This window comes from Brassica rapa, chromosome A05 (assembly GCF_000309985.2).
Source record: "Brassica rapa cultivar Chiifu-401-42 chromosome A05, CAAS_Brap_v3.01, whole genome shotgun sequence".
NCBI lineage: Eukaryota > Viridiplantae > Streptophyta > Magnoliopsida > Brassicales > Brassicaceae > Brassica > Brassica rapa.
The window spans coordinates 2280220-2305396 of NC_024799.2; the positions used below are offsets into that span (position 1 = coordinate 2280220).

Consider the following 25177-nt stretch of genomic DNA (forward strand, 5'->3'; position numbering starts at 1 on the left):
TGGAAAAAAATGATCAACTAAATATTTAAAGGACATATATAGTTAGCATTCCTTTTCTTTTAATTTTTTGTAGAACATATATAAAAGTAGTATTTTTTATACGTTTTTTAAATTTCCAAATTTTTGATATGTTTTAACCGAAATTATATCCAGAATAGCTCGGTATTCATGTGAACCTAAAAAATTCGACGGACCCACCAACCCCCCTCCCCCTCCCCCCCTCCCCCCCCCCCCAAAATAAACATTAGCTATATAAATATTCCAAAAAAAACTAGTTATATATATATAGATAAATGCATTAAAATTCTTGTAATTACACATTTATTAAGTTACATCTTGTAAACACTTGTAATCACTTAAAGAAAGAAGTTTAAAGTCAAAATAAGAGATTAACTTCTGTTTTTTTGTTTGACATCAAGAGATTAACTTTAGAGTAAATTAGCTAAATATACTAACAAAGGTGGGATATCATTGAATGGGGGGAAAATGGTAATGTTGGGGGGAAGAAAATTGGAGGGATATAGGGTATGGAGTGCAAATAGGGAAAAAGTGGTGTGTAGGAAGTACAAATTCTCTTAACTTTAATTAACTACATACATACAGTTTAACAAATTAAAATAAATAAAAACTTCCATGTGGTCTCTTCTTCCTTCCTTCCTTTAAGAACGCGTTACAGACATTGATCAGACTTCGCGCCGCCCACCTCTCTCTTTTTCTCTCTCACACGTTTTTTTTCTCTCCTTCCTTCTTCATCGCCGGAGACTTTTGACTATTCACTTTTCTTTAAACCTCTCTTTCTCCATTACCCCAAACCACAAGATCTCTCTCTCTCTCTCTCTCTCTCTCTCTCTCTCTCTCTCTCTCTCTCTTCTCTCTTCGAACATGGCGTTACCCAAGAACAGTAACAGCAGCAGCACCAAGAAGAAAGTCTCCTACATCTCAGTCCCTTCTCAGATCATAAACTCTCTATCTTCCTCCTCCTTACAATCCCTCCTCGTCTCCCCCAAGAAGTCATCGAGATGCACCAACAGGTTCACCTACCGAAACCCAAGAATCTGGTTCTTGACTCTCTTCCTCGTCTCACTCTTCGGCATGCTAAAACTCGGACTCAACGTTGACCCGATCTCCCTCCCTTTCTCACGTCACCCTTGCTCCACGGGTAGCTTCGACGAACACCACGCCGTTTCCCATCTCGCTTTCGCTTCAGAAAACGACACGCAGTCCAACTCGTCTTCTGTGTATCCAAAGAACGAGACTTTGCCCACGGAAGGTGACTTCTGGAAGCAACCTGATGGGTTAGGGTTTAAGCCGTGTCTTGGGTTCAGCAGACAGTATCGAAAAGACAGCAACTCGATTCTCAAGAACAGGTGGAAGTATCTTCTCGTTGTTGTCGCTGGTGGGCTGAATCAGCAGAGGAACCAGATCGTTGATGCAGTGATCATCGCTAGGATCCTTGGTGCTTCTCTCGTTGTACCTGTTCTGCAAGTCAACGTCATCTGGGGAGACGAAAGGTATATATAACACATAAGCTCTTTAATATTCATATTTAATGTTATGTGACATTTGCTGATTACAATTGTAATGTTTGAATTATAGTGAGTTTGCGGATATATTCGATTTGGAGCATTTCAAGAACGTTTTAGCGGATGATGTTCATATAGTTTCGTCTTTACCTTCAACACATGTAATGACGAGACCTGTGGAAGAGAAAAGGACTCCCCTTCACGCTTCTCCTCAATGGATTCGCGCTCATTACCTCAAGCGAGTAAGTACTCTGTTTCTTTGCTCTGTTTTATTAAGCTAACTCTGTTTCCTCTGTTTCTTTGCTCTGTTTTATTAAGCTAACTCTGTTTCCATTGTTTCTTCGCTTTGTTTATTAAGCTAACTCTGTTTCTTCGCTCTGTTTATTAAGCTAACTCTGTTTCTTCGCTCTGTTTATTAAGCTAACTCTGTTTCTTCACTCTGTTTACTAAGCTAACTCTGTTTCCTCTGTTTCTGTGCTCTGTTTTTATTAAGCTAACTCTGTTTTCCTCTGTTTCTGCAGATAAACAGAGAAAGAGTGTTACTTCTCCGTGGCCTCGATTCAAGGCTCTCCAACGATCTTCCTTCTGATCTCCAGAAACTCCGATGCAAGGTAGCTTTCCAAGCTTTGAGATTCTCACCGAGAATCCTCGAACTCGGCAACAAGCTAGCTTCGAGAATGCTTAGCGAAGGACAGTACCTCTCACTCCATCTACGTATGGAGAAAGACGTTTGGGTCAGAACCGGTTGTCTCCCCGGTTTAACCCCCGAGTACGACGAGATAGTCAACAGCGAGAGACAACGCCACCCGGAGCTTCTCACCGGCCGTTCAAACATGACTTACAACGAGAGAAAACTCGCTGGCCTTTGTCCTCTCACCGCTCTAGAAGTCACGAGGCTTCTCAAAGCCTTGGAAGCACCGAAGGACGCGAGAATCTACTGGGCGGGAGGAGAGCCTCTAGGTGGGAAAGAGGCTTTGGAGCCGTTGACCAAAGAGTTCCCTCACCTCTACAACAAACACGATCTCGCGTTACCCGGCGAGCTAGAACCCTTCGCCAAGAAAGCCTCGGTCATGGCTGCGATAGACTACATCGTCTGCGAGAAGAGCGACGTCTTCATACCGTCGCACGGTGGGAACATGGGACACGCGTTGCAAGGGCAGAGAGCTTACGCTGGTCACAAGAAGTACATTACGCCTAACAAGAGACATATGCTTCTTTACTTCATGAATGCTTCGCTGCCTGAGTCGGAGTTTAACAGGATTGTGAAGGATCTTCATCGAGAGTCTTTGGGACAACCGGTGTTGAGAACGGGTAGAGGTGGGAAGGATGTTACTAAGCATCCTGTTTCAGAGTGTATGTGTTCAGATAGACAGCAACAACAACAAGAACAATAAGTCTTGAAGAGTGGTTCGTAGTATTCTTTTAGTTCTTTTTTTTTGGCCTTGATTTTGAGTATATATTATGCGTTTGTATTCTTTGAAGTGAGGTTATTTACTGGGGAAAGTAGAATAGGAATGAGATATGATTCTTTGATTTGATTTATTTGAAACTGTAATTATATATTACAGTGTTTGTATACGGTTATACTTGTACCATAACATAAATAAAAAGCAACATTTGACAACATTTAAGTATGGTTTCTCTTTTTGGCTAAAACGATGAGGTAACAACAATATTCCTTAAACCTGAGGATGATTTTTTTTCTCTGAGGTAACTTATTCTCACATTACTTTCACGAGTTTCTTGTGTGAAAAGACGTAAACATTATATGTTGTGAAAAAAAATTGCACTTGCAGCTGAGTTCTTGGTCTTTCACATTTCCCTATGTGCTCATACCTCCGTGACTTCTCAAGAAGTAAGTTACTCTCTACAAGACTATACACATGGGTTTGATTTCAATCTATAATATTTGACTATCAGTTGATGGGTGTGGGTGTGGTTATGGCTGTGGATGGAGAAAAGGTTCCTGGATTCAGACAGATGTTGAATAATCTCATTAATAAATGAAACAATGATGGACATCTTCTAATGTTTTGTTGTTCATACATCAATCTTGTTTCTTTTGTCTGAAACAATGAATGTCTTATCATCTAGTCAATTCTCTTTTCCTTTCGGCCCAAAAGCCCAGGCCCATCGAAAAGAGTAGCGACTTCATTTATGGGTGGGTCAATAAGTGAACAATCATGGTCCATGTTGTCAATACTTTTAATTTCTTTACACAAATACCCTCATATTCTCTGGTAAATATTTGATTAAACCCCAAAACAAATATCTACGTCTCAATTTTCGAACACACCGACCGTGTAAAAGAAATGTCTGGTCGGAGACCGTTGCCTTCTGGACGTATCAGTGTTCCACACGCTGTTGCTTGGGCCGTGATTGCTGGTGCTTCTGGTGCTTGTTTGTTGGCTACCAAGGTGACTCCTTTTTGGGAAATTGCCACAAATACCACATTCATAGTACCACTTTTCATGTTTACACTAACCACTTTTACCCTCACTTTTAATGAAGAGTAAAATACAGTTATACCCTTAGGGTTAACTAATCTAGACTTAGGGTTTAGAGTTGAGGGGTGGGGTAGGGTTTTTGGAATGTGAAATTTATGATTCTAATAAATATATAAATACTTAAAAAATATATAAAAAATTTTTAAAAAGAGTTTCAAACATAATTTTCATTTTTAAAAAGAAATTTGAAAAAAAAATAAAAAAAAATTCGAAAAAAATTCAAAAAAAAAGTTTTATAAAAAATTCGAATTTGAAAAAGTATATTTCGAAAAATAAAAAAAAATTATTTTTTATTTTTTATTTTTTATTTTTTATTTTTTATTTTTTATTTTTTATTTTTTATTTAAATAATAATTTATTATATATAAATAACAAGGACATAAGAGTCTTTTGTCACTTAATGAAGAATGTATTTTTGAAAATGTCTCATTAGTGGTGGTAAAAATGAAAAGTGGTAGCATGAAAGTGGTAAACATGTAATTTCCCCCTCCTTTTTGTTACTATGTGGTTATTGTTTCTCAGTGGAGTCTAATCTTTTGCTTTTATGATAAGGCTGTTGCAGACTAATATGATGGCTGCTGGAGTTGGGGCTGCTAATCTTGTTCTTTACGCGTTTGTTTACACTCCGTTGAAGCAGCTTCACCCTGTCAACACTTGGGTTGGGGCTGTTGTTGGTGCCATCCCACCTTTGCTTGGGTATATAACTTTTGTTTTTTTAATCTCTTTGTTTCATTTAGTTCACCTTTGAATCTTTGTTATGTTTTTGGATTTTCAGGTGGGCTGCAGCTTCTGGTCAGATCACTTTAAATTCGATGATTCTTCCAGCTGCTCTTTATTTTTGGCAGATCCCTCATTTTATGGCTCTTGCACACCTCTGCCGCAGTGATTATGCAGCTGGAGGGTAAGCTAACATGAACCATATGGTTTTATTATTAGATAACAGTGTCTCCTTCCCATCATATATAGTGTTGTTCTTGAAAGTGTTCAGTTCTGACGTTGTGCCTTGTTTCCATGTTGTTTTAGTTACAAGATGCTGTCGCTATTTGATCCAACAGGGAAGAGAATAGCAGCAGTGGTGGCTCTTAGGAACTGCTTTTACATGGTCCCTCTCGGTTTCATTGCCTATGACTGTGAGTCTTTTGTCTTCCTTGTTGATTCATTTCTCCAATGATAAGATACAACTTGGAGAAGAATATGACGTGGCCATCTTCACCATGATCAAATCAATAGTTTCAATAGTTTATCTTTATTTATTTTATGTTTAGTGGAAAGGTGTAGTGGATGTGTTAGTTGCCCATGTCCATGTTCACGTAGTAGTTAGTTTGTTTCCTTACTTTTGTATTTAAACATGAGTTGGGAAAGAGAACAAGAAAAGAAAAGAAAATTGTAGTAACTTGTGTTTTGTTTTATTAGTTTGTTTCACAAACTCTCTTAGCTTTGAGGAGGGGCCTTAATTGGCATCAAAGCAACTTGTGTTCTAAGGTATCAAAGGGGTGATTAGGTTCACTCCTAACATCCAACTTGATTGACTGTTTTTTTTTTTCTGATTTGTACTGTTCCTTTGTGAACACAGGGGGCTTGACATCGAGCTGGTTCTGCATAGAATCAACACTTCTCACAATGGCAATTGCTGCTACGGCGTTTTCATTTTACCGACACAGGACCATGGAAAAAGCGAGGAAGATGTTCCACGCCAGTCTTCTCTTCCTTCCTGTGTTCATGTCTGGTCTGCTTATACACGTGTCTATGATGATAACCAGCAACCAGTCCTAGAAGTATCCGGTTTATCAAATCCTGCATCAAGTGAAGTAAAAACGCACAGAAGAAAGAAACGTGCTGCCCAACCTCCAGTGGCTTATGCTTCTGCTGCACCGTTTCCTTTCCTCCCAGCCCCTTCCTTCTATTCTCCATAAAAAAGAAAGCAAAAGCTCTTGCAGAGTAATAGAATTATTCTGAAATTGTTTTTGAGTTTAAAATTTGGTAATAAGGAATCGGAGAACTTCATAGTGCAGACTACAAGTTTTATGTATTTTTGGCTCCACAATATATATTTAATATTATTTAAATTTTATCTTTCATATGAACAATTAGTCAAATATATACCTGCAATGGTAAATAGTATTTCCTCTGTTTCCTGTTAGATGGCGTTTTATAATGATGCATAAATTAAAAATTTGTATAATTTAAATAAAAGTATTACTAGTTAACTAATTATTTATGTAATTTGTCCAGTAATAAAATAGATAATGGTCATATAACATAAAAAAGTTAATAAATTTATATTGAAAATTAAGAGCGTTATTTTGTAATAATTTTTATTTATAAAACGTCTTGTATTAAAATTGGAAGGAGCATTAAAAATTTGGTTCATTTTAATACAACAAAAAGGAAACCAAATTCATTTCATACTCGTACCGGCTTTTGGTTTAGGGAATTAAAATCCGAGAACCGGTTCTTTGGAGAGTTAAGTAACTAAACCGGGTTGGTTAAATGCTTCGACGGCTACCATCAGGAGGAAGACAGTAACCTGGTGGTTGGGAGGCTGAGATTCGATGGCGACGAGGCTGAAATCGATGACGACTTTGCCAAAACTAATTCAAACCATGAGAAACGAAGCTCCTAAGCATTCCAATCCAGTTTTGCCATCGTTAAGACGAGCTTTCTCCCTCTACGACCAGATCAATCTCATTGACAATGTCCCCGAAGACCAGCTCCGCTTCCAAGAGTAATCTCAATTCGAAAGCATCTCCCTTTTTGGGTTTTAGTGAATGATCTGCGTTGGTTTGGTTTGTGTAGGTTTAATGAGACGAGTTTCACGGTGAATGGAGTCAAATACGAAGGTAGCTTGCTCTGTGTCGGGAACTTGCTTATGTCTTGGAGCCCTCGTCAATTCTCCGACATCACCCCTGATAGGTAGGCAAAAAGCTCTTGGCCCATGACAAAAGGTTGAGACTTTAAGCTATGTAGATACTTGGTCTTAGATTCTAACTAATGTTATGTCACAAACTAATGTTTTGAGTGAAATTAAGTGTTTTTGATGTTCGTTGTCATCAAAGTTATGTGCTTTTTGATAACTAGTGGCTAAAACGACTCTACATTTCTCTTTTGAGTGAAAGTTTTGTGCTTTTTGATGTTCATTATCATTAAAGGGATTGAAAGCCCGATTTGATTTTGATGTGTTTGATCAAACGTTTGGTACATATCTTTGATGGAGGGGTTTGTGGTATATGTTTGATAAGTGTTCTCTGTATAGTATATGGATAAGTGTTTTTGATAAGCAGTGGCTTAACGTCTCTACATTTCTCTTTTCATGGTTGCAGTTTGTCTATCTTCAAGACGATTCGACCCATTCCAGGTGATAATACATCAAATACTATTTGTTTCTCGGTCAATTTGTACAACAAAGAAACTAAATGATACATATGAGAAAAACAGCCGCATTGTCATTGGTTAATCAACCAGATTTTTGCATATTAGCATCAACGTCAGGACTTATTATATATGTAATATGTTGAGCTGTGTTTTTTTTTTTTCATTTCAGAGCTCTTAATTGTTGGTTGTGGAAGAAACATTCACCCTGTAACTCCCGAGCTCCGTCAGTTTGTCAAGTCTATTGGCATGAAGCTAGAAACCGTTGATTCTGTATGTTTTCTTCTAATCCCTTACAGCTTTCTCTAGTTCCACCCAAGCTTGCTTCTTATGCATTTATATTGATTTGCTTGATTCAGAGAAACGCTGCATCAACTTACAACATTCTGAATGAAGAAGGAAGGGTCGTTGCTGCTGCATTGCTTCCTTATGGAGTTACATCTTAAGGAATTAAAAAAAAGGCTAGCAGCTCTGAGTTCGGTCCTGTAGATCTATAGATGAATGTTGAGACTTCCTATTGTGAAAATAAACCGAAATCAAACGGCTTTTTTTTTCTTGCTTCTCGAGCTTAATAACATTGTAACAAACACACATGACCGGTTCTGAGATTTATGGAAATTTGAAATAGTTACAGTTTGTAACAAACAGAAACCTTTATTGCATTTTTCACTTTTCAATATGTTCCGTTTAGATATAAGTTTCAGAGAAAAAAATTGTTTCGCAAAGATAAATTTTCTATGCAGAAATTATAAGCTTCAAAAATTCATTTTAGTTTATTGAATCGCTATTAGTTGAAAGTTATTGGAAACGATAATTACAAAAAGTTATAACAATTTAATATATATTTTTAGATGTGTGGAAACTCTAAAAAAAATATAAGAACAGATGTAGTCTAGAGTTTTCTTTTCTGTGATGATTCTGTTGTGGCAATGAGTGATTAAAGGTTCGCTTTCAGTCTAGGATTCCGAGTGTTTGGTTATATAGATAACTAGACTGTAAGAATATAAATGTTGTCAGTGCCGTGCTTACATGAGAAAATAAGAAGCATTGGCCTAGGGTATCTTTTAAAAATATATAAAACACTAAAGGAATTTTTTATAATTTGTTTCATGTAATGGTATTCTATATAAACATGTAGCTTCGATAATAGCTTCACGAGTTAATTAAACAAAAGATGAGACTACAACAAAAATATAGATTTTAAAGAAACTAAAAATTGAAAACATTTGTTAATTATTTAAAAGTTGTATATATAAAAAATTTTGTTGCACACAAAACTACAATAGCTTTCATATTATTGTAGATATTTTTTATTTGATCTTGGTTTTCGCTTGCGGCAGCTGTTAACGTTGGCACGGCTCTGAATGTTGTTGATGTCATATGGGATTCTGACAATACTAGTCTCTTGAAAGCACATTTCGAAATATTTAAAATTATTTTATTATATCAAGCCACAAAGTTACATATATTCCACATTAAAACTATATGTAAACGATCACAACCCATGACTTTTACTATGATACATAACGAAAAAGAGAAAGATCAAGCAACGGCGGCCAACACACCAACAAATGGACCAACTGTGGATAGGCCAGGCTCCCCATGCTGAATATCAGTCCTCTCATCTCCATAACCATCGATCTCGTTGGGTCCTCCCACTAGTGCTCCAGTTAGTTCGTTAGGGTTTGGTGCAGGATTGTTATACCAATCGTTGAACCCTCCAGTGCACGTCACAGGGGTGCTGCTATTTTTGATCGACACTATAGAGGCTCCTCTATGGTGTGGTCTCTTTGGATAGTTGGTTCCGAATCCAACCATGTAGCTCATGCTCTTCGGGTTTGAACCAAGTATGTAGTCTGCCTATATAATAAACCAATATATCATATGTAAATTGTTAGGCAATGTCGTTCGCGGTATAGGAAACACTGGTATTATACTATATATATACGTTTTAGCTACCTGAACACGGGCGTGGTGAAGAAGATCAGCAGCTTCAAAAGTTCCACTGGGACAGTCGATGGGTTTTTTGGTGGCATTAAGATACTTAGAATAAGCAGCGAGGACGAAGCTAGCGGTGGTGGTGTATTGGAAGTTGTTCCACGGCAAGAACCAAAGCAAACCACCCGGAGTCACCTTAACGTTATTGGAGCCCATTTGAACACAGTTGCAAATGAAATACTCAGCCATATTCTTGTAATCTTCCAACTTATCGTTGAACATTCCTTCCCTTTCGAGTGCAAGCTGCATTTTCAAACAAAAAATTAAAGTTTTGTTTGTTTCTTGTCACACAAGTTAATGAAAATCGACATATTGTATAACCTACCTTGGCTATCAAGACTTGTGCACCCACGAACTTATCATCCCATGCAAAAACAGTCCTTTGACCTCCGGTACCATATACGTCAGTTAAATAGTCGAGATAAGTCTGGCTCTTAGTGGCGCGGTGGAGCCAAGCCGCGGCCCAAAATAACTCATCTTGGTATCCGCTGCTCGGGTAGAAGGCACCTGCGTCAGTTATGGAGCTATGGTAGACGCCAGGGTAAGCCTTGGCGAATTCGAATAGATCTTTTGCGTGACCAATAAGTTCTTCGGCATATGCTTCATCATATTTCCGAAAGGCTAGCGAAGCTGCGGCCATAGCTGCAGCCGTCTCGCCTGCTAGGTCAGCACCTGGATGCTGAGCATCAATGCGGTAAGAAGGACGCGGAGTTGTCATGTCCTCGGGTCTCATCCAGCATGCATGGTCCGATTTGCCGTCTCCCACTTGTCCGTAAAGAACATTGGGCTCTGGGTGGGCTTTGATGAAATAGTCAGTGGCCCATTTGATAGCATCAAGGACGTTTCGGTGCTCTTTATGAGCCTTAAGCTCCGATTCCCACTCTACACTGCTCCATGCTAGCATTGTGGTCGTGAACGCCATTGGGAATCCAAACTTCATGTTGTCTCCAGCATCATAGTACCCTCCAGTGAGATCAACCTGTTTTTGTTACAGTCGTCAGCACATTTTGATATATTTTACTTACAATACTAAAAAGAAGTGAGATGGATTTAAATTACATGGGCATCAGAACCGTCTCTAAGTGCAGAATCTCCTCTCCAGTTGACTCTTTGGTTCGGCGGCAATTTTCCAGAGCGTTGAGCTTCGAAATACAAAAGACTCTTTGTGAGAGCTTCTCCATAATTAGTCCCATGAGTCATCGGCATTGACAATAACACAATTAAAAGAGTACTTGTCCATAAGCATTGTGAAGAGCCACTTCTCAGTTGAGACATCGTTTTTCTAATTAATCTTATGACCAACTTTTACTTGTGTTTACATGTATCTATCTATGTGTGCAACTATTTATAGGGAATCTATAAGATGGTACTATGGCCAATTTTCTAGTCAATCATTAATAAGATATTATCACTTTGATATGTGATTATCTGAATTGTATTTTGGTGTTGATAGAGAATCAAAGTCAAGTAGACTTTCCATAATTTATTTATAGACTCATCCATATATATCCCCATAGTCATTAAACTAATAGTCCTCTTTCCAGTTTTCTATCTTATGTATATCCATAGTCCCTCTCTCTATCTTTCATATACTTCACATGTTATATTATATGACCATCAAATATAGAAAAAAAAACTACTTGTACTATATCAATCAGATATGATTTTCACATGTTATATTATACATGTAAATATCCGTCCTACTTATAAATAAATAATACTATGGAATTAAAAGTATTCCATAGTATTTATGTTCGAAATGATCTATTCTATACGACATTATAAATAAATTGGTATTTGATTGTTGTGTGTTATACAAACATTAACTCACTGTGAAAGACGGCAATGTCTATTTATGTTGTAAATTGTACACAATTTCCAAACTATAAGTATTTTGTTAATTATTTTTAGTTTTTTACTATGGTTATACTACAAATTCACTCTATAAGATATTATACTAATTTTTTTACTTTTTCACAAAAAAAAAAACAAAAGATAGTAATAACGAAAATACAAGAAAATAATTTAAACAAAACACATAACAATCGAAAAGACCTAAACGAAAAAAATACCAAAATTTGAAAGGGATGAATAATGAAAAAATTTAGGAAAAAATATCAGGTGAATAAACATTTAATTGCCACAAGCTAACAGAGAAAAAACACCCTCAGACCTTGAAACAATGGCTTATACAGCTTTTTGAAAAATCCACACATCAACAGCCGCTCTAAATCACAATCTCGAACCCGCATGTCCATCCAAGATTCCAACATCACCTCCAATAGTAATACGAGAGTAATCTCAATTCGAACATCTACCCTTTTCGGTTTTGGAGTTTGATTCTCAGTGGTTGGTTGGATTGTGCAGGTTCAACGAGACGAGTTTCATACGAAGGTAGCTTGCTCTGTGTCGGGAACTTGCTTATGTAATGGACCCCTCGTCAATTCTCTGAGATCACCCCTGTTAGGTAGTTGAAATGAAACCTCCCTCTTCTCTAAAAGACAACAGCTCCAGTCTTTAAGCTATGTAGATACTTTAGTCATTGGTTTCTCTGTCTTGGATTCTAACCAATTTGATGTCGCAACCTGATGTTGCTTTTTTAATTGTTTTGAGTGAACTTTATGTGCTTTTTGATGTTCATTGTCATCAAAAGGGTTAAAGGGGTTTGATCAAACATGTGGTACATGTATGATTGAGAGGTTGTAGTATGTGTTTGAAAGGTATTCTATGTTGTTATTGCTCTTATGCTCGTTGTCTGTATAGTTTATGAATAAGTTCTTTCGATAAACGGTTGCTAAACGTATCTACATTTCTACTTCCATGGATGCAGCTTGTCTATCTTCCAGACTGTTCGACCTATTCCAGGTAATATTATTTGTTCGTGTTCATTTGAACAACTAGATTTGCATGTTATAGCATCAACGTCAGGATTTATTATATATGTATTCTGTTGAGCTGTGTTTCTTTCATTTCAGAGCTCTTAATTGTTGGTTGTGGAAGGAACATTCACCCCGTAACTCCCGAGGTCCGTCAGTTTGTGAAGTCTATTGGCATGAAGCTAGAAACCGTTGATTCTGTATGTTTTCTTCTAATCCCTTACAGCATTCTCTAGTCCCACACAAGCCTAATTCTTATATTGATTACTTGATTCAGAGAAATGCTGCATCAACTTACAACATTCTGAATGAAGAAGGAAGGGTTGTTGCTGCTGCATTGCTTCCATATGGAGTTGCATCTTAAAGAATTTTTTAAAAAAGCTAGCAACTCGAGCTCGGTCTGTACAACTGTAGATGAATGTTGAGACTTTATCTCTTGTGAAAATAAACCGAAACACATCGGATTTTTCTTGCTTCTCGAGGTTAATAACAGACGTTGTAACAAACATGAACCTTTTCATTGCATTTCTCACCTTTCTATATATCTCGGAGTTTGCTTATGTGATGACTTTTATGGCGCAATAGGTCTAACACAATGAAAGAAATGTCCACAACCTTTTTAAAATATAATTCCTTCGTTTCAAAATGATTCATGTTTTCCAAAAAAATGTTTCAAAAAATACATTTTTATAATTCTGTAAACTTTAAAAACGTTAAATGCGTATTAAATTTTTATTGGCGAAAGATAGTTAAATTTATAATTAAATTTAATGTTTTACTAATGTGTGAATTTTTTTAAACATTAACCATTTTGAAACGAAAGGAATAAATGATGTTAACATGGGATTCAGACAATACTAATATAAAGCACATTTCGAGATATTTAAAATTATTTTATTGTATCAAGCCACAAAGTTACATATTTTCCACATTAAATCTATGTAAACTATCACAACCTATGACTTTTACTATGATACATAACAAAAGAGAGAAAGATCAAGCAACGGCGGCCAAAACACCAACAAATGGAGCAACTGTGACGGTCACAGGCTCACTTTGCTGAAAATTAGTCCTCGCATCTCCATAAGCATCGTTCGCGTCGGGTCCTCCCACAAGTGCTCCGGTTAGTACGTTAGGGTTTGGTGCAGGATTGTTATACCAATTGTTCATTCCGTCATTGCACGTCACGGCGGTGCTGTTCTGTTTGATCGACACTATAGAGGCTCCTCTATGGTGTGGACTCTTTGGATAGTTGGTTCCGAATCCAACCATGTAGCTCATGCTCTTCGGGTTTGATCCAAGTATGTAGTCTACCTATATAAACCAATATTATCATGTGTAAATTGTTAGGCAATAAATATCGTTCGTGGTACTAGGCAATACCATAGTGTATAATACGTTTTAGCTACCTGAGTACGGGCGTGGTAAAGAAGATCAGCAGCTTGAAAAGTTCCACTGGGACAGTTGATGGGTGTGTTGCCGGCTTTAAGATACTTAGAATAAGCAGCGAGGACGAAGCTAGCGGTGGTGGTGTATTGGAGGTTGTTCCACGGCAAGAACCAAAGCAAACCACCCGGAGTCACCTTAACGTTATTGGAGCCCATTTGAACACAGTTGCAAATGAAATACTCAGCCATATTCTTGAAATCTTGCAACTTATCGCCGGTGTTTCCTCCCCTTTCGAGTGCAAGCTGCATTTGCAATTAAAAAAGTTAAAGTTTTGTTTGTTTCTTGTCAGACAAATTAATGAAAATAGACATATAACCTACCTTGGCCATCAAGACTTGTGCACCCACGAACTTATCATCCCATGCAAAAATAGTCCTTTGACCTCCGGTACCATATTCTTCCATTAAATAGTCGAGATAAGTCTGGTCATCAGTGGCACGGTGGAGCCAAGCCGCGGCCCAGAATAACTCATCTTGGTATCCGCTGCTCGGGTAGAAGCCACCTGCGTTAGTTATGGAGCTTTGGTAGAGCCCAGGGTAAGCCTTGGCGAATTCAAATAGATCTTTTGCATGACCAATAAGTTTTGCGCTATAGGCTGCATCATATTGGGCAAAGGCTAGTGAAGCTGCAGCCATAGCTGCAGCTGTCTCGCCTGCTAGGTCAGCACCGGGATGCTGAGCATCAATGCGGTAAGAAGGACGGGGAGTTGTCATGTCCTCGGGTCTCATCCAGCACGCATGGTCCGAGTTGCCGTCTCCCACTTGTCCGTAAAGAACATTGGGCTCTGGGTGGGCGTTGATGAGATAGTCAGTGGCCCATTTGATAGCCGCAAGGACGTTGTCGTGCTCTTTATAAGTCTTAAGCTCCGATTCCATCTCTACACTGCTCCATGCTAGCATTGTGGTCGTGAACGCCATTGAGAATCCAAACTTCATGTTGTCTCCAGCATCATAGTACCCTCCAGTGAGATCAACCTGTTTTTGCTACAGTCGTCAGCACATTTTGATATATTTTACTTACTATACTAAAAAGAAGTGAGATGGATTTAAATTACATGGGCATCAGAACCGTCTCTAAGTGCAGAATCTCCTCTCCAGTTGACTCTTTGGTTCGGCGGCAATTTTCCAGAGCGTTGAGCTTCGAAATACAAAAGACTCTTAGTGAGAGCTTCTCCATAATTAGCCCCATGAGTCATCGGCATTGACAATAACGCAATGAAAAGAGTACTTGTCCATAAGCATTGTGAAGAGCCACTTCTCAGTTGAGACATCGTTTTTCTAATTAATCTTATGACCAACTTTTACTTGTGTTTACTTGTATCTATCTATGTGTGCAACTATTTATAGGTAATCTATAAGATGGTATCTATAGCTAATTAAGAATAATATAATTACAATTTTCTAATCAGTCACTAATTACAATTTTCTAGTAAAAAAATATTATTATTTAGATATGTGTTATCCGTGAAATTGTGTTTTGGTCACATAGTTGACCATATATATAGTCAACTAGTTGACTATGGATATATATGGATGGATCTATATGACCAAAACACAATTTTACAGATAACACATATCTAAATGATAATACTTTTTGACTAGAAAATTGTAATTAGTTCTCTTTCTTATTTTATATCTTAAGTATATCCATAGTCAAACTATAGGGATTTTTTTCAAAATTGACTCAAAACTTAAAGTCAATGCAAAACTAATCCATGATTTTTTTGAAATTTTTATTTTCTTACTCACCTCAAAAATTTGGATTATTCACGAAAATGTTATTATTATGTTTTTCTTTACGAAAATAAGTATTTTACTCTATCATTTTCATCAATTATTTACAATATTGTCATTGTCATCAATACACCAACCACTATTCACATTATTACTTAATTTAACAGATTAAAACCGATTTAGATCGATTTCAATCGAATTTTAAAAAAATCGCTTCGGATAGAACTGATTTGCCGCCTAGACGGAGGCGTAGGTGAAGCCTAGAACAATTTTTAGAACCAAGGTTATATCACAAATTCACCTAATTATATAGTATACCAAAGTTTTTTTTTTTAACAAAAGAAAACAAAGATACTAATAACGAAAAGTACAAGAAAATAATTTAAACAAATCACATAACAATCAAAAAGACCTAAACGAAAAAGACCAAAATTTTAACTTAACGAATAAAGAAAAATTTATGAAAAAGTATGAGAGGAATAAACACTTAATTGCCACAAATTAACAAGAAAAAAACACCCTCAAACCTTGAAACGATGGCCTATACAACTATCGAAAAAATCACACATCAACAGCCGCTCAAGAAATCACAATCTCGAACCCACATGCCCATCCAACATCACCTACAATAGTAATACGAGGAAGAGCAAGAACAAGATTTCCTTTTTCAAAAGTCATTACAAAAACATGTGTAACCAGCAAAAGAGGGTAACAGTCGTAAGTACCTATATCACTAAACCTTAAGATGTTAGTGCAAAGATGACACTACAATTGAGTAATGCAGAAGATAAATCAGGAGACAAAATAGAAACAAGCAACCAACTATTTCTTTATTAGAAATCGCCTAAACAATCTTTTACAATATTTGCATATCAGCTTTACACAGCATGTTAACACCCTAACAGCTGCTACTGAAAGATTTCTAATCTACCTAAACTTGTTTTTCTGTCGTCAGTACTTCAGCAACTGTTTCAGCATGACCCAAGAACACCCCTAAGGGATTTTCACTCTTCCTCTATAATAATAGCCAATGTCTTATGGAATTCACACGACTCATAGCTCTTTTATAGTGATCTCCACGTTCCTGAAACCCTAGCCTCCAATGAACATGGATATGGACAATTTTCATATCAATAAGTACACTTTCCTTTTTCTTAAAATGTACTTATTCCTCAAGACATAAACTTGCTCCCCAAGTTCAGCTCTTACCTTTTCTCCATGGTATAAACTTGTTCCTCAAGTTTATTCCACGCCAGCTCAGTTTATTGCTTCCACATGGTCTCTACCACTCCGCATGCCTTCTGGTTCACTCTTTGACACATATTGTCTCAACAACCTCTTCAACGATTACGTCAAGACATAAACCCTCAGTTTATCCTTCTCCATCTCAGCATATCTTGCATCCACATGGTAACCAATACTCCGCATGTATTATGTAGTAACGACTAATACATACAGTATCAGTGACTTCGTCACCTAGTTAGTCACGGAAAATTATTGACATCTACAAGCTCCCACTTGCATCTTCATCTTCAGAAGAAGAAAGAAAGAAAAAACAAAACTCTATAACCAGAAAAATAATTATTTGTTAAGATGAAAACCTTAATTAATAAGCATATTGTGCACCGAAAGCACATAATTTGTTAGTTAACCACCAAAAATGTACTACTGTTGCTTGTAGATGAAGAAGAGTCATGTCCTGATTTTCTTTTCTCGTAGCTTCAAATGCAATCAGTAAGCACGAGTTTCATAATTTATGGCACATGCAAACACTGTCGAATCAGTGAATAATAATTGTTTAGAAATAGTAATACATATCACTGGCACTCGCATATTTATGGAGCTCATGGGTTTCATCCTAATAAGAGGTGATGACTATGTAGAAAAACTCAAGAACTTCGTTTGATCTTTTGCACCTCGAGCTCGATCTGTATAACTTTAGATAAACGGAAACACATCCGATTTTTTCTTGCTTCTCGAGCTTAATAACAGAAGTTACATTTTCAAAATATCTATAATTATTTTATTTTCACGGCAAGTTACATTTTTTTGTTTTGAAACTTACGAAGTTACATTTTCCACTTTAAAAACTATGTTAATGAACAACCTATGACTTTTATTATGATATATATATAAAACAAAAGAGAGAGAAATCAAGCAATGGCGGCCAAAACACCAACAAATGGAGCAACGGTGGCTGGCACAGGCTCACTGTGCTGGAAATCAGTCCTCTCATCTCCGAAAGCATCGTTCTCGTCGGGTCCTCCCACGAGTGCTCCGGTTAGTACGTTAGGGTTTGGTGCAGGACTGTGATACCAATCGTTGAACCCTGCATTGCACTCCACAGCGGTTCTGTTCTTTTTGATCGACACTATAGAGGCTCCTCTATGGTGTGGTCTCTTAGGATAATTGGTTCCGAATCCAACCATGTAGCTCATGTTCTTGGGGTTTGAGCCAAGTATGTAGTCTACCTATATAAATTAATATAGCATGTGTAAACCAGTCACGGATATAGACAAGCGAAGATTAGTATAAGGTACTCTGAAATTTTAAAAGTAAATATACAATAGCCATAAGCGCCTTAATTATTAAAAACATTTTTTTATTAAAATTCTTACTAAGTTATCTATAACCCGAAAATTTCAGCGCAAAGCCTAGGTAACCACTTAAGGAATATATATATCACTATCAGTATATGAAATGTTTTTTAAGTTATTCATATGAGATAGAAAGTTATGAATTTTCATAGTGATGATTATTTGAGGAAAATTAATATCTTCTTTTAAAGGAAATGTTGTGTGGGTGCCACTATATATACATGTTTAAACTACCTGAGCACGAGCGAGGTTACGAAGATCAGAAGCTTGAAGAGATCCACCGTGACATTTTATGGATGCATTAGCGGCTTTAAGATACTTTGAATAGGCAGAGAGGACAAAGGAAGCGGCCGTGGTGTATTGGAGGTTGTTCCACGGCAAGAACCAAAGCAAACCTCCCTGAGTTATCTTAACGTTATTGGAGCCCTTTTGAGCACAGTTGCAAATAAACTGCTCAGCCATACTCTTGTACTCTTCCATCTTCTTGTTGATATTTACTTTCCCTTCAAGTGAAAGCTGCATTTGCAAAATAAAATTACGTTTTGTTTGCTTCTTGTCACAAAAGTTAGTGAAAATAGACATATAACCTACCTTGGCCATCAAGACTTGTGCACCCACGAACTTATCATCCCATGCAAAAACAGTCCTTGAACCTCCGGTATTAGATGCTTCATTTAAATAGTTGAGATAAATCTGTTTCTTAGTGGCACGGTGGAGCCAAGCCGCGGCCCATAATAGCTCATCTTCGTAGCCGCTGCTCGCGTAGAAGCCACCTGCGTTAGATATGGAGCTTTGGTAGACGCCAGGGTGAGCCTTGGCGAATTCAAATAGATCTTTTGCGTGACTAATGAGTTTTTTGGCATAGGCTGCGTTATATGGCGCAAAAGCTACAGAAGCTGCAGCCATAGCTGCAGCTGTCTCGCCTGCTAGGTCAGCACCTGGATGCTGAGCATCAATGCGGTAAGAAGGACGTGGAGTTGTCATGTCCTCGGGTCTCATCCAGCACGCATGGTCCGAGTTCCCGTCTCCCACTTGTCCGTAAAGAACATTGGGCTCTGGGTGGGCTTTGATAAGATAGTCAGTGGCCCATTTGAGAGCTGCAAGGACGTTTTTGTGCTCTTTATGAGCCTTAAGCTGCGATGCCATCTCAACACTGCTCCATGCTAGCATTGTCGTCGTGAACGCCAATGGGAATCCAAACTTCATGTTGTCTCCAGCGTCATAGTACCCTCCAGTGAGATCAACCTGTTTGTTGCAGTTAGCACATATGATGTATTTTACTTACTATACTAAAAAGAAGTGAAATGGATTTAAATTACATGGGCATCAGAACCGTCTCTAAGTGCAGAGTCTCCTCTCCAGTTAACTCTTTGGTTTGATGGCAATTTTCCTGAGCGTTGAGCTTCGAAATAGAAAAGACTCTTTGTGAGAGCTTCTCCATAATGTCTAGAGACAGCTCCAAGAGTCATCGACGACATTGATAATAACAAAATGCAAATATTACTTGTCCATAAGCATTGTGAAGATCTGTTTTTCAATTGAGACATTGTTTTCTAATTAATCTTATACGATTTCAAGACCAAATGCACAACTTTTTACTTGTGTTGACATATCTATGCGTGTGTGTGCATTCAATTATTTATAGAGAATCCATAAGATGGAATCCATGGCTAATTAAGGATCATTAATTACTTTTTCACTCAAAAAATTACTAGTTAAAAATTTAGCTTAAACCTCATAGTATTATAGATCTTCACATTATTCAAAAAGATGTAGATTTTTTTTTTTTTTTTTTGTAACATTCAAAAAGATGTAGATAATGTTGTGAAAATATGAATTAAATGCCATTTGATATGTGTATGTGTGTGAATTTGTTTTTTGTCAACATCTGTACTATTAAAACAGAATTCATATTATGATTGATAAAATTTAACTTAAACCTCATAGTATTATAGATCTTTACATTATTCAAAAATATGTAGATAAAGTTGTAAAAACATTAATTAAATATCATTTGATATGTGTATGTGTGAATTTGTTTTTTTTTGTCAACATCTATACTACTAAAACAAAATTCCTATTAAGATTGATAAAATTTAGCCTATATCTCATAGTATTATAGATCTTCACATTATCCTAGTATTATAGATCTTCACATTATTCAAAAAGATGCAGATATAGTTGTGAAAATATTAATTAAATTCCATTTGATATGTGTATGTGTGTGAATTTGTTTTTTTTTTGTCAATATCTATACTATTAAAACAAAATTCCTACTATGATCCTTAAAACATATCAAAATAACTCATAATTAAATTATTATGTTAATAATTAAATATATGTAAATAACCTAATATATAAATTACTTTATATATTATAAATTAATATAAGTACTTATAGTTAAAATAGCAAAATAAAATATATTCAGTGATTCATATATCTAGATGGGAAAATCACATAAGATCTTATAACTAACTTGGTTTAATTGAGTTAAACAGTCTCACTATAAACTAAATGAGTTTAAATGGAACAATTTACTTATATTAACATCCATAACATTATATTTGATGTGTTTTTATTAGATTTTTATATTTATATTCCGCGTTTTTAAAGCGTGGATCAAAATTTGGTATGTATGTGACTTTTATTTATAGACCTATATTTATGCTCAGGGAAAAAAAAAACTAAGCTATCTTTAAACTATAATTTCTTAATCTAATTTTTCTATCGTATGTTTATCCATATTGTTACTGCAGTGAATCTTACATTTTGTATAAGATTTTAATTTCGTTTTTTTCTTTTTGACTTCTAAACTTATTTTTTTGACTTTTATTGATTCGTTTTTCTTTTCTTTTTGTCGACTTAAAGTATTCTCTAATTAGTTTTCCTTAAAGTTGCAATTACGAAAACATGTGTAAGCAGCCAAAGAGGATGACAGTTTTCAATACCTATATCACTAGACCTAAAGCTATAGAAAATCATAATCACAAAATCTCTATAACCATATGCAGAAAAAATGGTTGCATAGGCCATGTGTTCAGATGAAAACCTTGATTAATAAGCATATTATGGACCTAAAGCTCATAATTTCTTAGTTAACAACCAACAATGTATGCTGTTCAGCATGTTCTTGTATATGAAGAAAAGTCGTGTCTTTTACCAAAAAAAAAAAAAAAAAAGAGTCGTGTCCTGATTTTATTTTCTGGTAGGTTTAAATGTAATCAGTGAGTACGAATTTCATATTTGGCACGTGCAAACACTGTCGAATCCGTGAAGAATAAGTTAGCAACATAGTTGTCACAGAAATAGTAGAGAAGTCTCAAATAGTAATACATCACACACACACTGGCACTCGCATTTATGGAGCTCATGGGTTTCTTCCTAACATTATTAATATTGAGTAAGAAGTGGTGACTATGTAAATAACATATGATCAAAACTCAAAGTATTCTGCATATGTCAAAAAGAATATAAAACACAGTCGAGCTCAAATGAAATTTCAATATTCTTCTGTAACTTTTTTGTTATCACTATAAATTGTGTATAGATTAACTGTAAATTAATTAAAAATAATCCATAATCTAAACCAAAGATATAAATAAAGTTTACGTTGATAAATCATATACAAATATATGTTTTTTTTTGTCGACAAAAATATATGTATATATATTCATAGTATCAAACCATTTTGTTTGGTTTTATTCTTCAAAGAAGTAGTTTGCTAAATCAAAGTATATACATGTTTTACACAAGAAAAGCAAAGAAAAATCAAACCTTGTCTTGTCCTAAAAGACAACTTTCCTGGTAATAGTGACAACGTTGCTTCCTGCTATTTCGTGTGGAGGCAACCTAAGCGATGACTAAGGTGTGTTATAAATTGATAATTGAAAGAGAGGTTCCAATAAGCTAAACTCATAAGTCAAAACTAGTAAGTGTGAATAATTGACAGAAACTTTCCTAAAACTAATTCATAAACTTTATGCAAAATAACATATATCTAAGAGATATATCCGTCAAGAACTATAGGAGATTTCTAATGTATATCCAGAGCCGGCTCTTATCTATTGCAACATGGACATTTACCATGAGTCCATGAGTCTATAATTTTTTGTACTTTGTTTTAAAGGTCAATTCAAACAGTAAAAATTATCAAAAAAATTCACAATTAAGTAAATTTAATTTATTTATTAAAAATAAATAAAAATCTATATTTTTACCATTAGTTTTGAGATATTTTTTTATTTATCTCAGGTCTTAGAGTTCAAATTAAAAAAAATAGAAAAAAGAAAAAGAGAAATTCCCTAGAATAACAATTTTTAAGTTTTTGTTACAAAATTAGGTCCTAATACATTTTTACCCAAATAAGAAATAAGTATTAAAATTTTTAAAATAAAAAGAGGTTATTTTGGTTATTTTCTTTCTTGAGTGCTATTTTGTGACAAAAACTTAAAAATACGATTTGAAAAAATTACCCAGAAAAATATAGAAAATATTTATAAAATGGTCTATATTTTGTGTTTCACCCAAGGCTATTACACTGTGTATATCTTATTACAAAAGTACAAGAATTCCTAAATGATTAATTAGAATAGTGTACGTTTAGTCTTACAGAGATGATTATTGTTCACCAAACCATTGTTTGAAAGACTAAAAACCACTTGTAGGAGACTTGGACCAACTTTTGTCGATGATGGCTTTAGGTATAGTGGGTAAGAAAATTGCAAAGTGGTGAAGAAAAAGAAATATCCGAGGAGTGTACCTGTAACGAAATCATTTATGGGCACTATTTAATACTCTCGTTCTCTAACTTTTACGACCTTACTTGGGCACAAGTCATTCTCTAACTTTATTCAGTGACGAATTTTTGTGGATGTGGCATCAATCGTATAATCGGTTGAAGTTACCATACATCAAATGGTTTCTTAATAAAAAACAAACAAACAAAGTTTTAAGCATTAGCTTTACGGCTTATCAAACAAGGATAAAATACAAATACTAAAATATAGATGCACTGATCTATACTATTATTTGCGAAGTAAATTTTTGAAATCGAGCTCTCACGTTAAAAGTTAGAGTGGTTAATAACGTTTATACCCTTAATGACTAAAATATATAAATAAATTAAAAAATAAAAACAAAAATTTAATTTATTTGATTAGATAATTGATTAAAGTTAATAATAGTAAGAATTATCCAAAATCTGAAAATATAATTTAAAAAGAGATAATTTCTATATATATTGTATTGTTATCTGAAAAAGTCTTTTAGTAAAAAATTAAAAACATAAACTAGATTAATAAATATTAATCAAATAAAATTCTTAATTATATAATTAAAAAAATAATATTGAATTATCCAAATCTAAAAATATAATTAAAAGAATATATATTTTCTATATATATATATATTTAATTGTTATCTGAAAAAAGTCTTTTAGTAAAAGTTAAAAAAAACATAAATTATATAATTAAATATATACTATTATTTGCGAAGTAAGTTTTTGGAATCGAGCTCTCACGTTAAAAGTTAGAGTGGTTAACAACGTTTATACCCTTAATGACCAAAATCTATAAATAAATTTAAAAATAAAAACGAAATTTTAATTTATTTGATTAGATAATTGATTAAAATTAATAATAGTAAGAATTATCCAAAATCTGAAAATATAATTTAAAAATAGATAATTTCTATATATATTGTATTGTTATCTGAAAACGTCTTTGTGTATTTGTACTCTCTACACACAACTTCCCCCCAATTTGCACTCCATACCCTATTTCCCTTCAATTTTTTTCCCCTTATCACTACCATTTTCCCCCAATTCAATGGTATCCCACTCTTTTCAGTATATTGCGCTTATTTGCTCAAAGTCTTTTAGTAAAAAATTAAAAACATAAACTATATTAATAAATATTAATCAAATAAAATTCTTAATTATATAATTAAAAATAGAATATTGAATTATCCAAAATCTAAAAATATAATTAAAAGAATATATATTTTCTATATATATATATATATATATATTTAATTGTTATCTGAAAAAAGTCTTTTAGTAAAAATTTAAAAAAACATAAATTATATAATTAAATATTAATCAAATAAATTTTTTTAATTATATAAATAAAATAGAATATTAAGTTATTTTAAGATTTATTTTAGTAGAATGAATATAGTGTACAAATAATTTTTCAAAAATTTATGAAAATGTTTAAACCCGCATCGCGGGCAAAACACCTAGTATTATGTAAAAAGCTACATTACTTAAATTCTGATTTTGATACTTTCCTATCATCTAGTATGCAGCAATACATTTGTTCATTTTATTATATAAATGATGATTTTCTAAGGAATTTTTATATAAAAATAGCCAAAGCAAATCAGTTTAAACATTGGTAAAATCCAATTTTCAGAGTATAAATTCTTAGCATCCGCATTCATAAAGTATTTAATATATAATGTAAATATATTTTAGTTTGTTATTAATTTAAATAAAGAAATTTGAATCAGCAGTGACAAAAATAAATGTTTGTATTATTTCAATTAGTCCAAAATTTTCTATTTAAAAAGATTTTTTTCGTAGATGTGCTTCTCTCTCTTCTTCGTTCTCTTTCTAGGATCTTTCACGAAGAAAAGATCGAGATAAAACTTTTTGTTCTATCGTGCCTCTGGTGTATTTGGTCAGTTTGACGAGTACAACCGGCTTCTGATTCTGGTGGTTCATGGTCTTTTCGACAGAGTTGTCCGACTTTCGACTCCACGTCGTTTTCTTCTCGATGGCGACAGCAGCCTCATACCGGATTTTCCATGTTTTGTTGATTTAGATTTCCCGTTTTTCTATGTCCAATCACCTTTATTTCCTCAGCTTTGATTTCATTGCTTCCTCTCTTTGTTGTGAGCCGTTTCATTTTCGAGCTATTTTTTACCATTAAAAATGACAGATTCTCAAGCAGAAAGATCGACAGTGGTGGGATCGATTGTAGGCGATTCGTCTTTCTGGAAACATAGATCTGGTGTATGACTTGAACAACCGTGAAGATGGTTCCATAGTGAACGGTTTCTTCATCGGTATGGCTCTGTTTGATGATAGAGTTATGTTGAATCTCCCTTCGATCGTCGGTGGAA

General features: G+C 34.9%; 6 protein-coding genes and 1 pseudogene across 7 annotated transcripts; 4 read left to right on the forward strand and 3 right to left on the reverse strand.

The window, feature by feature from the left end:
- Positions 1 to 617: 617 nt before the first annotated feature.
- Positions 618 to 3149, forward strand: LOC103866806 (O-fucosyltransferase 20). Its single transcript, XM_033292428.1, has 4 exons — positions 618 to 820; positions 853 to 1511; positions 1597 to 1765; positions 2045 to 3149. Exons 2-4 carry the CDS (start codon positions 883 to 885, stop codon positions 2915 to 2917), a joined length of 1671 nt encoding a protein of 556 aa, XP_033148319.1. The 5' UTR covers positions 618 to 820; positions 853 to 882; the 3' UTR covers positions 2918 to 3149.
- A 253-nt stretch (positions 3150 to 3402) lies between these two features.
- LOC103866807 (protoheme IX farnesyltransferase, mitochondrial) lies at positions 3403 to 6103 on the forward strand. Its single transcript, XM_018659326.2, is given in 6 exon segments — positions 3403 to 3940; positions 4593 to 4726; positions 4806 to 4931; positions 5054 to 5160; positions 5604 to 5768; positions 5771 to 6103. Coding segments are annotated over 6 exon segments (810 nt in total). The 5' UTR covers positions 3403 to 3835; the 3' UTR covers positions 5944 to 6103.
- A 388-nt stretch (positions 6104 to 6491) lies between these two features.
- On the forward strand, positions 6492 to 8046 carry LOC103866810. Its single transcript, XM_009144795.3, has 5 exons — positions 6492 to 6755; positions 6827 to 6943; positions 7351 to 7385; positions 7572 to 7672; positions 7759 to 8046. The coding sequence occupies exons 1-5, from the start codon at positions 6583 to 6585 to the stop codon at positions 7843 to 7845; spliced, it is 513 nt and encodes a 170-aa protein (XP_009143043.1). The 5' UTR covers positions 6492 to 6582; the 3' UTR covers positions 7846 to 8046.
- Positions 8047 to 8815: 769 nt separating this feature from the next.
- On the reverse strand, positions 8816 to 10715 carry LOC103866809 (endoglucanase 14). Its single transcript, XM_009144794.2, has 4 exons — positions 10457 to 10715; positions 9723 to 10376; positions 9359 to 9640; positions 8816 to 9259 (listed from the first exon to the last, which is right to left on the reverse strand). Exons 1-4 carry the CDS (start codon positions 10670 to 10672, stop codon positions 8942 to 8944), a joined length of 1470 nt encoding a protein of 489 aa, XP_009143042.2. The 5' UTR covers positions 10673 to 10715; the 3' UTR covers positions 8816 to 8941.
- On the reverse strand, positions 8816 to 17175 carry LOC103866811 (endoglucanase 12-like). 2 transcript variants are annotated; one of them, XM_033292441.1, is made up of 5 exons: positions 14777 to 17175; positions 14043 to 14696; positions 13683 to 13964; positions 13230 to 13587; positions 8816 to 8913 (listed from the first exon to the last, which is right to left on the reverse strand). In XM_033292441.1, exons 1-4 carry the CDS (start codon positions 14990 to 14992, stop codon positions 13270 to 13272), a joined length of 1470 nt encoding a protein of 489 aa, XP_033148332.1. In that variant the 5' UTR covers positions 14993 to 17175; the 3' UTR covers positions 8816 to 8913; positions 13230 to 13269. The 2 variants fall into 2 exon arrangements, with proteins under 2 accessions (XP_033148332.1, XP_009143044.2); XM_009144796.2 differs by lacking the exon at positions 8816 to 8913 and having other exon boundaries at positions 13154 to 13587.
- On the forward strand, positions 11243 to 12838 carry LOC103867745 (annotated as a pseudogene).
- Positions 17176 to 17398: 223 nt separating the features above from the next.
- On the reverse strand, positions 17399 to 23176 carry LOC103866812 (endoglucanase 14). The gene is made up of 4 exons (XM_009144798.2): positions 19372 to 23176; positions 18644 to 19297; positions 18287 to 18568; positions 17399 to 17926 (listed from the first exon to the last, which is right to left on the reverse strand). Exons 1-4 carry the CDS (start codon positions 19597 to 19599, stop codon positions 17609 to 17611), a joined length of 1482 nt encoding a protein of 493 aa, XP_009143046.2. The 5' UTR covers positions 19600 to 23176; the 3' UTR covers positions 17399 to 17608.
- Positions 23177 to 25177: the final 2001 nt, after the last annotated feature.

What these genes read in the sequence shown, in the direction of transcription:
- LOC103866806 (XM_033292428.1), top strand. Translation starts at nt 883, where the DNA reads ATGGCGTTACCCAAGAACAGTAACAGCAGCAGCACCAAGAAGAAAGTC. An exon ending in GTCATCTGGGGAGACGAAAG is followed by an intron (nt 1,512 to 1,596) that starts GTATATATAACA and finishes TTTGAATTATAG; the next exon opens with TGAGTTTGCGGATATATTCG. An exon ending in GCGCTCATTACCTCAAGCGA is followed by an intron (nt 1,766 to 2,044) that starts GTAAGTACTCTG and finishes CTGTTTCTGCAG; the next exon opens with ATAAACAGAGAAAGAGTGTT.
- LOC103866810 (XM_009144795.3), top strand. Translation starts at nt 6,583, where the DNA reads ATGGCGACGAGGCTGAAATCGATGACGACTTTGCCAAAACTAATTCAA. An exon ending in GACCAGCTCCGCTTCCAAGA is followed by an intron (nt 6,756 to 6,826) that starts GTAATCTCAATT and finishes TGGTTTGTGTAG; the next exon opens with GTTTAATGAGACGAGTTTCA. An exon ending in AGCTAGAAACCGTTGATTCT is followed by an intron (nt 7,673 to 7,758) that starts GTATGTTTTCTT and finishes TGCTTGATTCAG; the next exon opens with AGAAACGCTGCATCAACTTA.
- LOC103866809 (XM_009144794.2), bottom strand. Translation starts at nt 10,672, where the DNA reads ATGTCTCAACTGAGAAGTGGCTCTTCACAATGCTTATGGACAAGTACT. An exon ending in GAGACGGTTCTGATGCCCAT is followed by an intron (nt 10,377 to 10,456) that starts GTAATTTAAATC and finishes TAACAAAAACAG; the next exon opens with GTTGATCTCACTGGAGGGTA. An exon ending in TTCACCACGCCCGTGTTCAG is followed by an intron (nt 9,260 to 9,358) that starts GTAGCTAAAACG and finishes TTTATTATATAG; the next exon opens with GCAGACTACATACTTGGTTC.
- LOC103866811 (XM_033292441.1), bottom strand. Translation starts at nt 14,992, where the DNA reads ATGTCTCAACTGAGAAGTGGCTCTTCACAATGCTTATGGACAAGTACT. An exon ending in GAGACGGTTCTGATGCCCAT is followed by an intron (nt 14,697 to 14,776) that starts GTAATTTAAATC and finishes TAGCAAAAACAG; the next exon opens with GTTGATCTCACTGGAGGGTA. An exon ending in TTTACCACGCCCGTACTCAG is followed by an intron (nt 13,588 to 13,682) that starts GTAGCTAAAACG and finishes TGGTTTATATAG; the next exon opens with GTAGACTACATACTTGGATC.
- LOC103866812 (XM_009144798.2), bottom strand. Translation starts at nt 19,599, where the DNA reads ATGTCTCAATTGAAAAACAGATCTTCACAATGCTTATGGACAAGTAAT. An exon ending in GAGACGGTTCTGATGCCCAT is followed by an intron (nt 19,298 to 19,371) that starts GTAATTTAAATC and finishes TGCAACAAACAG; the next exon opens with GTTGATCTCACTGGAGGGTA. An exon ending in CACAAGTCTTGATGGCCAAG is followed by an intron (nt 18,569 to 18,643) that starts GTAGGTTATATG and finishes TTGCAAATGCAG; the next exon opens with CTTTCACTTGAAGGGAAAGT.